Source organism: Megalobrama amblycephala, linkage group LG19 (assembly GCF_018812025.1).
Source record: "Megalobrama amblycephala isolate DHTTF-2021 linkage group LG19, ASM1881202v1, whole genome shotgun sequence".
Taxonomy (NCBI): Eukaryota; Metazoa; Chordata; class Actinopteri; order Cypriniformes; family Xenocyprididae; genus Megalobrama; species Megalobrama amblycephala.
Window position 1 is genome coordinate 32,585,262 of NC_063062.1, and position 13,982 is coordinate 32,599,243.

At 38.1% G+C, this 13,982-nt stretch overlaps 1 protein-coding gene across 11 annotated transcripts in view; it reads left to right on the top strand.

Annotated features, from left to right (window-relative positions):
- The window catches only part of large2 (LARGE xylosyl- and glucuronyltransferase 2), a 163,971-nt gene that overhangs the window by 134,364 nt on the left and 15,625 nt on the right, over positions 1–13,982 (top strand). For all 11 annotated transcript variants that reach the window (XM_048169579.1, XM_048169582.1, XM_048169586.1 and 8 more), the window contains 3 exons: positions 9,218–9,407; positions 12,310–12,599; positions 12,951–13,033. In XM_048169579.1, coding sequence (XP_048025536.1) covers positions 9,308–9,407; positions 12,310–12,599; positions 12,951–13,033 — 473 coding nt within the window. In that variant the 5' untranslated portion in view covers positions 9,218–9,307. The remainder of the gene's footprint in view (positions 1–9,217; positions 9,408–12,309; positions 12,600–12,950; positions 13,034–13,982) is intronic.

A 13,982-nucleotide genomic window follows, 5' to 3' on the forward strand; every position in this document is an offset into this window, starting at 1 on the left:
CCCTGCTGGGTCCTCAAAACAGGTGCCACATCCATTACACTTCGGTAAACAATTCAGGATATTTTCATCTACTGCGCATGAAGAGAAGAAGTTAGACGGAATAGGTAGATTTAAAAAAGAAAGAATTCTGAGGGTTTAGAATGAGATTCTCACGGAAAACCTTTTTTTAAAGATGAATTGAGTGTAATTTTTTTTTAGAAATTATTTTAACATAAAATACACATTTATGGAAAAGTCAGGGATTTTTAACGTTTTAAAGTTATACTCAGCTTTAACAGAAAAAGGGTTAGACTTTATTTAATGGTCCCCTACATGCATTCTGTTGACTATAAGTTTACACGTCAACTAACTCTCATTGGAGTATTAGTTGAGTATTAGACTGTTAGGGTTAGTAGAATAAGGGTTAGTAGATTCATTTGATTAGTTTAAGTAGATTAAGTTATGAATCGTCAGTAGAATGTCTGTTTGGGAGCATCAAAATAAAGTGTTAGCAGATATTAAGCAGACTACTAATACTCTACTAGTACTCTATGTTCTGTTCCGTAGTGCTTTGTCTTTTGAATTCAAGAATACACCTAAGAAATGGGTCTGGGTGGGATCAGATGAACCCAAAACCACTGATTAGTTGTCTAGTCATTGTGTCACCCACTGACTAGTTGATTTTGAAAATGTTTTGCACCTCCATGTAAGATGCAACATTTCAAATGATTCAATCTAAAATTGCAATATACCTATGTATTCCAATATACCTATGTTACTAAGTTTTCCAGTCCAGTTCCAATCAATTTACATTGTATTTCCAGTTCAGAATCAACTGGGTGTAACAAGGGTGAAAGGGTGTATTTAACTGAAGAGGTGCTCTGAGGACACAGGGTTCTGGCAGCAGTTGAAAGACATTTTCTTACTGCAAGGGGGCACATAGTGGGAACCTGGCCGTTTGGATTTACAAACAGCTGACCTTTAGTGCTGGACGTTCACCAGCAGGACGCCTGTAAAGTCTGAACGGACAGGAGAGGAGAAGAAGAAGGGACTACAGTGAGAGAAAGGTGTCTGGCCAAGTAGATGTGTCCAATCACGTCTTAATGATCTTTATGCAGATGAAATGAGAAAGAGCAGAAAATTGGCCATGTGAGTTCAGCTGGTGTATGTTTTTGTCTAGGCAATGTGGGACTAGAATCACCTTCTCTTAGCCCAGTGCTTCTTTGTAAATAGGAGTCAATGACAAATATGAATGTCCGCTGTCATAAAAATAAAAAGTTTATAAGGCAAAAAATCGAGTTTATAAGGCAAGTAATTCTGACACTTAATTTTAAATGGATGAGCAGGATTAAAAGTGCTGTAAAATAGCCAATTTATGCACACCTGTAAATGCACATTCTATATTAAATTGCCAACGTTGCCACATTGTTTGGCAGCCAGCAATCAACAGCTGTCAGGCTAATTAAACTACCATTTATTCTGATTTCTATCATCATTACATGTAATCATTTATTTAGGTAACATAGGTGTCTTTTATTAGATTGCTGTTGCTGCTCGAGGCCCTGTGCATGTGCCAAAGTTCTGAAGTTGATGTTGATGTTGGTTACATTTCCCCCCCAAAATTTTGATTTATTAAAAAAATGTTTGATTTATTAACAGTCTGAAAATGTCAAGTGGTAGCACAGTAAATAGCACATTTTTCTTTACACTTTAAACATAATATATATGCATTTTAATCTTTATTATCCAATATATTTATGAAGATGAAATTCATTTTTGTGCGGATTCCTGTGATGTCACATGACAGCAAAAGAAATAAGAGATAATATATGTATTAATTACACTACTTTTCTTTTTTACGACCTTCTGCGAATCATACCAGACTTTTTATTCAGTAGTTGATGTTGATTATACAAGATTTCTCATTTATTGTCTGTAGCCATTTTTCGTATCTCCGGGCCAGTAGGTGATGCTGTGCCGAAATGCAGCATACTACCTCAGGTCATGCTTGTGATGACATGGAGCAAGTTTGGTCGGAATACGATAAAGCGTTGAGGAGATACAGCCTTACGTCTATTTTCAGAAGCGCTAAATAAAATTTGTTTGTGCATTTTTCAAAAACGGTTTAACGAATCGACTTGAATTCCATAACATTTTATTGCCATGGTCTGAAGATGATCAAGGGTAACGAAAAGAAGGTTTTCCAGAAAATTCACAATAGTGGAAAATTTTCATGACAGAAAATGACATTGAAATAATGCATTTTGTTTCTAGCCCTTACGGTTTTAAAGTTATTAGCATAAACGTGAGTGCAACTTTGGACTGCTGGTGGCGCTAGAGGGATTGAGTTAGAGACTCCAAATTTGCTATGGACACAGTTCAAAATGGCCTCTATCTGTGTGCCAAATTTCATAACTTTTCCGCATGTTGTTCTATGGGCTGCCATAGACTTCCCAAGCGGAAACGGAAGAAAAAGAATAAGAACGCCAACGATTACAATAGGTGCCTATGCATCTTTGGTGCTTGGCTCCTAAAAATAAAGTAGTAGATCTGTAAACAAAAAAAAGTCACATAATTGACCCATGGTGATATTTGATGGATGAACGAAAGAGTCACATTGTGTCATTGGTCATTCGCGGGTGACTGAATTATACGTTATGCACGACTGAAGGAGACAGTCAGTACATTTTTTCTAGTTAACCTCTTTGTATCCCTGTCAGTATGAGTTCTGTCTGTGTAATGAAGAGAAGTTTTTAGCAATATTGTTGGTTTTGAAAAGGCTGCAGAATGCACTCCAGAAATGGCTTCTCTGGGTTAATTGCTTGAGGTTACATTTCACAAGGCCCATTAATGAAGGTCAACTATGTGTCTACACTGCATTCTCTTAATGGAGTCCCACCAAGTTCATTTATGCTTTATTCTAACTGATTTTTTCTTCATTCAGACAGCTTTGACTCAAGATGAGTAGACTCACATACTGTGCTAGCACTTAATGTAGTTCACACAAACTCTTTTGGCACATTTTCTGCTTCTCTCTTTTTTTCTCTCCAGCCGCACATACTTGGTTATCCATCGCTAAAGTTTGAGAGAGTGTTTTTGCAGCCGTGGCAAGTGTGTGTGTGTGTGGGTGGTTGTAATCTGTTAACGAGCGGTGAAGAGCTCAGGATGGCCTTGAGTGTGCGAGAGTGCCATACATAACAGACAAACAAACAAACAAAGGTGGTGTCAGCAGGGTCAGGTGATGAAGGACATCATTTATCAATTACAGTGGTGACCACACAGCACAGCTCAATCCAAGCTCAGATTCCAACAATACACACAAATAAACAAACATTCTGACTGCAGTCACTGTGCACTACCAGTCAAAAGGGTTGTACGCAGTACAGAAAAGCAGTAGATAAGCCTGTAGCAGTAGCAGTAAATAAGCCTGTTGATGCTAGCAATCACTGATTAAAGGGTTAATTAATTCTGTCAGATCATTTCAAACCTGTCTTTCTTAATCCAAGAAACACAGAGGGAGATTTGGGGTCTGTAGTGTGTTTAATTAGTAATAAATATTTCATAGATACACTCTAAAAAATGCTGGGTTAAAAACAACCCAAGTTGGGTTGAAAATGGACAAACCCAACAATTGGGTTGTTTTAACCCAGCGGTTGGGTTAAATGTTTGCCCAATCTGCTGGGTAGTTTTATTTAACTAAACTATTGTTAAAAAATTACTGCATTGCTTGCTTAAAGGGTTAGTTCACCCAAAAATGAAAATTATGTCATTAATGACTCACCCTCATGTCGTTCCAAACCCATAAGACATTTTAGATTTAGTCCGAGAACTTTCTGTCCCTCCATTGAAAGTGTATGTACGTTACACTCTAAAAAATGCTGGGTTAAAAACAACCCAAGTTGGGTTGAAAATGGACAAACCCAGCAATTGGGTTGTTTTAACCCAGCGGTAGGGTTAAATGTTTGCCCAACCTGCTGGGTAGTTTTATTTAACTCAACTATTGTTTAAAAATTACTGTATTGCTTAATTAAAATGAACCCAAAGTATGCTGGAAATGAACATTTATTAATGTTCAATGAATAATTATTAAACAATAAACATTTATTAAATTGCTTATTAATACATTTATATTAATAAACGATTAAACTATTACATTTATATTAATAAAATATTAAAGCTTATTAATAAACATTCACCTTTTGTCTATTATTGTTGCCTCTAATTGCATCTGGTTTTTAATTTCCCAACTATTTTGGGTTCATTTTAAGCCAGCCATATAGCAATTTTTAAACAATAGTTGGTTTAAATAAAACTACCCAGCAGGTTGGGCAAACATTTAACCCAACCGCTGGGTTAAAAATAACCCAATCGCTGGGTTTGTCCATTTTCAACCCAACTTGGGTTGTTTTTAACCCAGCATTTTTTAGAGTGTAGACTGTCCATGTCCAGAAAGGTAATAAAAACATCATCAAAGTAGTCCATGTGACATCAGAGGGTCAGTTAGAATTTGTTGAAGCATCGAAAATACATTTTGGTCCAAAAATTATTCAGCATTGTATTCTCTTCCGGAATCCTTTCCATTTAATTGATTCCATTGAATCCTTTCATCTGTCGGCGTTGGTAATGCACTTTTACGTTGCCGTGGTTGTTTTAGGTGATTAGGACATCCACGACATTTTGAAATGTATTTTCGATGCTTCAAAAACTTCTAACTAACCCACTGATGTCACATGGACTACTTTGATGATGTTTTTATTACCTTTCTGGACATGGACAGTATACAAACATTTTCAATGGAGGGACAGAAAGCTCTCGGACTAAATCTAAAATATCTTAAACTGTGTTCCGAAGATGAACGGAGGTCTTACGGGTTTGGAACGACATGAGGGTGAGTCATTAATGACATAATTTTCATTTTTGGGTGAACTAACCCTTTAAAATTAACTATAAACATTTATTAAATTGTTTATTAATAAACGTTCACCTTTTGATTATTATTTTTGCCTCTAGTTATTATGTGTCTGATTTTTAATTTCCAATCTATTTGGGGTTCATTTTAAGCCAGCCATATAGTAATTTAAACAATAGTTGGGTTAAATAAAACTGCCCAGCTAGTTGGGCAAACTTTTAACCCAACCACTGGGTTTGTCCATTTTCAACCGAACTTGGGTTGTTTTTAACCCAGCATTTTTTTTAGAGTGTAGCATTTTATGAATCCTAAAACATACATTTAAACAATATTTTCTCATTTTTTTGATAAATCAGTTAGAATTTTGGTATGAACTATTCATTAAAGCAGTGGTTTTAATTCTAGTCCCGGCACCCCACTGCTTTGCACATGTTGTGTGTCTCTCTTATCTAACACACCTGATTCAGATCATCAGCTCATTACGAGGAGCTCCATGAACTGAACTGTGCATCAGATAAGAGAGACATACAAAATGTACAGAGCGGTGGGGTGCCAGGACCAGGATTGAGAACCAGTGCATTAAAGACAAATTTTAAGGGTTGGTGTGTAAGCTTACTTTGCCAATTTTAAATTCAGGTGTCGTGAAAGTTCAGACAGAGGTGATGCTATTAGAGGGCGGGACATTCTGATTGTAGAGAGCATTTGATTGGATGAAATTTCAATGCAACTTGGGTTGTTTTTAACCCAGCATTTTTTTAGAGTGTATCTATGAAATATTTATTACTACCACAGAATTAATATTACAATATAACTAATGTATTACAATGATGAACTATGATCCATTGTACCTTAAAGGGATAGTTCACCCAAAAATGAAAATTCTGTCATTAAATATTCACCCTCATGTTGTTCCACACCCATAAGACTTTCATTCATCTTAGGAACATAAGTGAAGATATTTTTGATGAAATCAGAGCAAAATAGATGAAATACGCAACTGACACTTTGACGCTTCACAAAGTTCATAAAGAGATTGTAAAACTAATCCATATGAATTGAGTGGTTTAGTCCTAATTTTCTGAAGAGACAATCACTTTATATGATGAACAGATTGAATTTAGGCTTTTATTCACATATAAACATTTATCAGCGCATGTTTGCATGACGTTTGAGAACCAGTGAGGTTCATTCTTGTGTTACGCAGCACATTTGAGCTTCCTCAGGAGGTTTGTTCTCATGGTTCAAACAGGTTCGGTTGAGCTTCTGTTTATGTTCACTGATCATTGTTCATATGTGAGTAAAAATCTTAAATCTGTTCATCATAAAAAGCGATCAAATCTCTTCAGAAAATTTGGACTAAATCACTAAATTCATATGGATTGGTTTTACAATCTTTTTGAGATTCTTTGAGTTTCAGTTCCATATAGCTGTCTATGGAGGGACAGAAAGCTCTCATATTTCATCAAAAAGATCTTAATTTGTGTTCTGAAGATAAACAAAAATCTTATGGGTTTGGAACAACATGAGAGTGAGTAATTAATGACAGAATTTACATATTAATGCATGCATTGCCCTTATAAATATATGATTGATTGACAATTTTGGTTTCGTTGCGTCCTTAAAATGTTATAACAGCATGGCATTACACAGGATGGCAAAATAAATAAATAATAAACCCAAAATATAAATAAGCTTTGAACAGCAGGAAAAAAAATGCCTAGAACTGCAGCTGTGTGAGATAAGCAATCATTAATGAACATATGAAAGCCATCGCAGTCAGCATCTGAAATACCACCTCCAAAATCCCAGGAGGAGAAAGGTAATAATTTTAAAAAAGGCACACTCTCTGTCAAGATGTCTGTCTGTCTGTCTGTCTGTCTATCTATCTTTTATTTTTTATTTATGTATGTATGTATTTATTTATTTATTTGTTTGTTTGCTTATTACTGTCAGCATCCAATCTTGTTTCCTGCAGGCGTATGTCTAATTATACAGAAGTGTGATTAATTAAGCTCATAATAAAACAAAGACGATTTTGTCTCTCTTACTGTCTCCTTTCTCCCACTCCCTCTCCCTCTTTTTCTTTTTTCTGTTGTTAATCTGCGTCTGCTGGGGTGATGGAGAGCCTCCCACGGCTCAATCTTTAATTAAGAGTGGTGTAAACAATGGCTGTCGTGTTGCCCACGTGGCGTGAACACAGACATGAATGCGTGCCGTAAAGTGGCGTGCAGAGAGGCTTACAGAGAGTTGCTCTGGACCAGCCAAAAGCCAGGAGTGGAAGCCTGTCACGCTTTTAATGCAGACACAATACTGCACGACGAAGGAAAACAACATCAGATCGATATTTATTATTATACCAATACCTGCAATATCTGTCTTTCCGTACTGACGCTTTTATAGGGCGGCTGAATGCATTATACTGCATATTTGTGTTTAGAAGCTTTGATGAAAGTCAAACCTGGGAATTTTTAGTGATGTATTATCAGATTTTCACTGATTTTGGAAATAAATTCTGTGGAATGATTTCAAATATGATAAAATGTGTTGAGAGTGTTAGACTTTTATTGGTAGATCAAGGGATAATTAGCCCAAATATTTAAAGCGTGCTATTTTTTCGATGGTGAATCGCTTAATGTCTTCTGTCTCACCTTAATATGTAGAGATAACTATAAGCATGCCATATTCATTTTCAAAAGTGTAAATACTGCAACTCTGTGGTGCTAATCAAAACATTCTGAATCAAGGATAAACTGAAATTTCTGCTCACACATTTGAAGGCTGCTATTGGATCATTATATTATGAGAATTTGCATTTCTTTATGGAGAGCATACAACTTAAAATTCATCGGTCATCCGTTGGTCAGCATCAGGCATTGGTTGAGCATATGTCAGCTCAGTTTTTACAGTGTGTTCCTTACCGTTGGCACTAGTCAGACCTCGTCTGTGGCTTTTTAGCTGATTGAGCATGTTGAATCGGGCAGTCAGACAGATCACTCTTATTGGCTGTTCAGCTTTATGAACCAGTGTACAAGAAGAACAGCAAAAGTGATGATTGTATGCATTGGTTAGCTATTGGCTGTAGTCTTTGCGGTGTGTTCAAGGGCAACTTTTTGGCTCAGACGCATGCGACATGATGCGACAACTTCTTCATTGCCAGTACTTTGATGTGTATCGTGGGCTTTAATCATAGCTCACCCAGAAATTTCAGAAATGTCATCATTAAAGCACACTTCAAAATTTTCACACATTAAAAAATAGGTACGACCTCATGTTGTGTCAATCATGTTAACACACTGCCTCCGAAACATTTTTTGCATCCCAAGCAAGCATTTTGAGAGGTGTTTTGACAGCTCAGAGCCACCGTACAAGCAAAAACCAATATCCAAAATGACGTCTGACAAGTTGATCCACTTCATCTACAGCACAAAGTACTGTATGGCAAACAAAGTGCGGAATACATATTGGTGGTCTTCTTTTTAATACGTGGCTCGCTAGCAAAGCATCAAACTGACATCCTGAAGTAAACTTTGAATCTCTCGGGATATTCCCGCAGCTCCTTGATAAGGAGGTGGAACTCTCCTTCCTCTCTACGCAGTCTCAGGATTGGATGGACCCAATATTTCCTTTTTCTAGAGGAGAGGACAGCAAAACCATCCTCACTGCTTGAAGACTCCATTTTGTATTGTTTTGCTTTTTTTTTTTTTTACAACGGATTAATTAATACGCATCGGACTCGGTGTGCAAGGTTTCTGTGCGTGACAAATATTTAGGATGACGTGTGCAACTCAGTGTGCAAAGACCTTTACTCGCTCTCATCTCATTCCAAACCCATATAACTTTTGTTCATCTTTGAAAAACAAATTTAGATATTTTGAATGGAATATGACAGATTTCTGTCACTCAGTTGAAAGTCTATCCATGCAAAACTATAGCTAAGCCTCTAACCTGGACTTCACATTGGAATTTCAGTAAGAATTTATATACATCTGGTGCAACCCTACCAAGTTCCATAATATCAACCACAAAATGTCTGACAGGCAGAGAGTGTTTCTTAGTTGTCCGATTGGCCCCTGATGCTTTTTTGGCTATTTACAGAGTCTAGGGCTGTCACAGATGCATTACACCTATGTCAGTGATATCTGTCAGATAGTGGGGACATTTTATGCATGGTACTCCAAAAAAATGAAGAAACCAACATGCAAGGGGCAGTGGATGTCTAGAGGTCTATGATTGACAGGTGTTCCAATTGTTTGGCGCTTCAGAATGTGTCATGGACCTGTGCGTTACTAACAAATGACCTCTTTCTCTCTCTCTCTTTCTCTCCTCCAGAAGAAAGGATGCTGCAGGAGACCAGTGTGAGAGTAAGCCCAACCTGATCGCTCCATCCAATCCTCCCGCCCAGTCCTCCACAATCCCAGGATGCTCTGCCCCTGCCGAGGGAAGCTGAAGTTGCTGGTGGTGTCTCTGAGTTTCGTCATCCTGTTCACCTGGTTTTACCTTCTTGTGGGGAACTCGGAAAGTGAGTATCAATGCACTTATCGTCAGATCTTTAGATTTCTGGAAAGAAACAATCTCTATGAGTCAGACGCAGGCCCATTTTCTGTTTTCTGATGTAAAGGCTGGACCGACAAAGAGTTTTCCCCTTAAGCTGGGTTGACTTGGGTGTTGAGACTGTCAGTCAGTCTTATCTCGGTCTGTGTGCTAAAATCCTCATCTGATGGGTCTGTCATCCTCAGAGACGCACAATAACGCTGCGGAGTGCTGATAACAGAACTGATCTGCAGCCAGATCTTAGAAAGCTAATCATTACAAAAGCTCGTTCTCTTTCTCTCGATCTGGCATGTGAACATATCTATCTCTATCTGAGAAAGGTCCCACGTATGCACACATAGGCCTATGCAGCACACAGAAAGGGAGATTATCAGAACATGATCATCAGTATTCATACGACTGAAAGAGTTTGAGAAGACTTGTCATATCCTTTAAAAAAAAGGCAGAGATGTATCTCTGGGAAACGAGCGCACTGAAAAGCAACATTTTACACATTCTTTCAAAGAATGCTTTGAAGTGTTAATAAATTGCACTGAATTGTGCTATATCAAGTTGAATGAGTATTTAAGCAGTAAGGTATGAGTGGCTGAAACCCCTTCAGCTTTGATTGTTTTCCCAATACAACATGGCCTGTACAAAAGTGGTTGCATATTTTTGTAAAGCACTACTTATAAAATATATTAAGAAAACACATTTTCATTAAAGGTTTATTTTCATTCAGAAAAAATATTTACTTGAAATACTCCCTGTGATTTAATTTAATATTTCACTTATTTAAAGGTACACTATGTAACTTTTGGGCCTCTAGTGGTTAAAAACCAAACTGCATACATTTTGTGGAAGAACATTGGATTGGTTGTGCTTCGGCTCTGCGTGACACAATAGATAATGCTTTACAGTGTACTCTGTCACATGGCAATTTATCTCTTCAATAAAATACCTGACTCACCTGTCGAGTAATAAAAACGCCATCTCCGCGTGGCCTTTTACAACATTTCAAATCCCTCAGCCATCACCGTCTCTGGAAAGCCAAGCCCATGTTGGTTCATGTTTTATTACGAGCTCTGTTGCCTTCTCTTTTTGCCAGCAGAATCTCCTCTGATGTGTTTTTTTTTAAACTTCTGGAATCACAAAGGGGGTATTAGACTGTAGGGGTATTTGAGTCAAAAGGCTGAAGCCTGATTTATAGTTTCGCCTGGCTCCACAGCGCGAGCCTCCGCTGACTACATGTGCTCCTCCCCAAACGGACGAGGCGTTTATGCTTAAAGGATTAGTTCACTTCAGAACTAAAATTTCCTTATAATTTACTCACCCCCGTGTCATCCAAGATGTTTATGTTTTTCTTTCTTCAGTCGAAAAGAAATTAAGGCTTTTGAGGAAAACATTCGTTTCGCTAGATAAGACCCTTATTCCTCAGCTGGGATCGTGTAGAACCCTTTGAAGCTGCACTGAAACTGCAATTTGGACCTTTAACCCATCCACTATATGGAGAAAAATCCTGGAATGTTTTCCTCAAAACCTTATTACTTGTGACATTAGAACAAAATATATGGATATGAGAACATTAAACAACAATCTCTTAAATATTTTCTAATTTCATTAAACATTTTTATTTAATTTCATTGACCTTTTTATTAAACACGGGCCTTTATTTTCATTTAAAAGGCTTATTTCTGCAATTGCACGCTCATTTTGTAAATGTTGTAAGTGTAAACTAGGTGCCTGTGAGATGCCGGTACAGATGTACCTGCTCGGCAAGAATCGGCTCGATGTGGCGCATCTTCGAGTGCGGAGCAGCACGCAAAGTTACAAAAAAAGGCCGTGCACACCACAACGCAAAATGGGTTTCGTGCGCACTCAATGCGCATTTCCGCTGAAGCCCCCATGACGTCAGTTTCGCCTGCCTAGCGAACTTGCGGACGGGTCAAGTATAAATCAAGTTTCAGAACTGCTGCACTACCTGGTGCTTTTTGGAAGCTGAAATTTATACTGATATTTAAAAAAAAAAAAAAAATCCTTTTCATTTATCAACTGCGTACTAAACAAAATCTTTGTAACAGGGTTGACATTTTAAAAAGGGTTTATTTACTTGTCTTTGCAGAGTTCACTTCCTGCCATTTTCTATTTTTTGAAATAGTACATTATTTTAATAAGAGGGTTTCGTAGAATAACCTCATAATGATAGATTATATACTGTAGTTTTTGGAGTGCTCATAAAAGCATGAAATAGACTTTTCTCCGCCTGCTGCCTTTTGACATCACAGCTCAGGATAGACGGCAGATAAGCGACCGTGTGTGTGTTATTGTGGTTTTGTCATTGCACATCATTTTCCTGTGGCTCTAGAGTCATTAATCACATGGCATTTACAGCTCAGGTGATTGGCTCAAAGCAACCTGGTTGCAGAACCGAGGGCCCGTAAGCAAAATGCAGATTTCGTATCACATACTTCCAGGGTTGCTGTGTCCAACAGCCTGAGATGAATGCGAATGCTAATGGATAATGGATGAGAAACGACATGGTTGCGCTCAGTAAGACCCAACTCTGGTTAACAGGGATGAGTGATCTGCACTCGCTTATACATGAGCACAATGCAAGAAAATCCATCAAATCGTTCTGATAAATTCGATGCCTGTTACTTTGTTCTCTCTGATCACAACCAATTTTCTGCTACTTTAATCATTCTAGCAGAGAGCAATGTGTAGATTGAGATACTCTTGGAGTCTGTCTTAAATCTGAATGACATTCACGTATATTGTCTCTCTGCAAATCCACCTCAAGCTTCCTATTTCCTTACCTCTCATCCATCTATCTCTGGGGTGTAATCTGTCAAGATCACTCGAAATAAATGAAATCTTTTGTGCCGTATCAGACGGGCGTTCCCTGCTCCTCTCCGCATGCTTGGTGGAATCTACAGAAGCACGACTGCTGGAACGGGATGTCCTGGCATCGCGGGTTCGAGAGGTGGAGGAAGAGAACCGGCAGATCCGACTCCAGCTGAGCCAATCGCAGGGCCTGGCTGCCCAGCCTGCCGATGGTAACTATGGCAACCAGCAGTGGGTGGCATCGGCAGACACCGGTCCAGAGGACGTGGAGAACACAGCGGAGGAACGGGCCAATCACAGCGAGTGTTCTCGCTCGCCCACCGCGGAGAAGTGTGAGGTTAGATGGAATATACATCCTGTCAGATGTGAGAATAAATCTGTAGAGAAACATACGCCAGCCCCACAAAGTATTTGGACACTTGCGTGAGACAACAAAATATTAAACAAAGTGGAATTTCCAAATGGAAAAAAACCTGTTGGCAGATGCCACTGTAGGTTGATTTTTTTGTATTAATTGCAACTTCATTCGTATACTTTTTAGTGTGTACAGATTCTTTCTGGAGGGGCCGCTGCATGTTATAAGATGTTTAAAGTCTACACAGACCACACAATGAATCTCAAGAATACTTTAACAAAGCTGAAATTCTTCAATCCAATCTGAAACATTGGCTCTTCTCTCCACACACAGCTGATTCACGTGGCATGTGTATGTGCGGGTCACAATGCCAGTCGGGACGTGGTCACACTGGTCAAATCCATCCTGTTCCACAGGTAAGAAACAAGGACAGCGAAATTAAGTAAGGAAGAATTATACTACACTTATACTATATTGTTCAGATGTCAAGACATGAGTCAGGTTTTTGTCCTTGAAACGCTCTTGTGTGTAGGACTAATTTCTTACGCATCTCATCCCATGCCTCCATCGCTAATTCCAAAACATCATTATAGAGCTAGTAACGGAGGCTTGAGCCGTTGATAGCAGACTATCAGTTATCAGATTAGTTATTAATGCAGTTGTTAGAAAGAGAGAAATGTCGCTAGTGAGAAATGTCATACAGCTTTTATGTTGCTAAACTATTTTACTGATAATATCATCAGAGCAGCACTGACAACACGTTTATGTGTGAGTGTGTGTCCGTACTGTGTATATGTGTGCGTGGGAGAGAGAGTGGGAGGAATAGAGGATGTGCTTTCTGTACATTATAAAATGTAATTTTGTGGCAAAAAAAAAAAGGAAATAATTGCTAACACTTTAGTTTAGGGTACAATTCTCACTATTAACTAGTTGCTTATTAGCATGCATATTACTATATTGGCTGTTTATTAGTACTTATAAAGCACATATTCATGCCTTATTCTGCATGACGATATTCTAAATCCCAAATCCTACCCAATACCTAAACTTAACAACTACCTTACTAACTATTACTAAGCAGTAATTAGTTTATTGAGGCTAACGTCCAAGTTAATTGTTAGTTAACAGTGAGAACTGGACCCTAATCTAAAGTGTGAAAAAAAAATTATTTGTTGTTTTTATAATATTGTTTACTATATTTATTTGCTCGGTCAGTGTCGTTGTGGGTTTTGGTTCTTTTGCTGTAACTGAACTTGCTGTAACTTGCACACCTTAGAACGTTTGTCAACCAATCAGATTCAAGCATTCAACAGCCCCGTAGTATAATAGTAAATAAATAGCAATATGATGGTATATTGTGTGGTA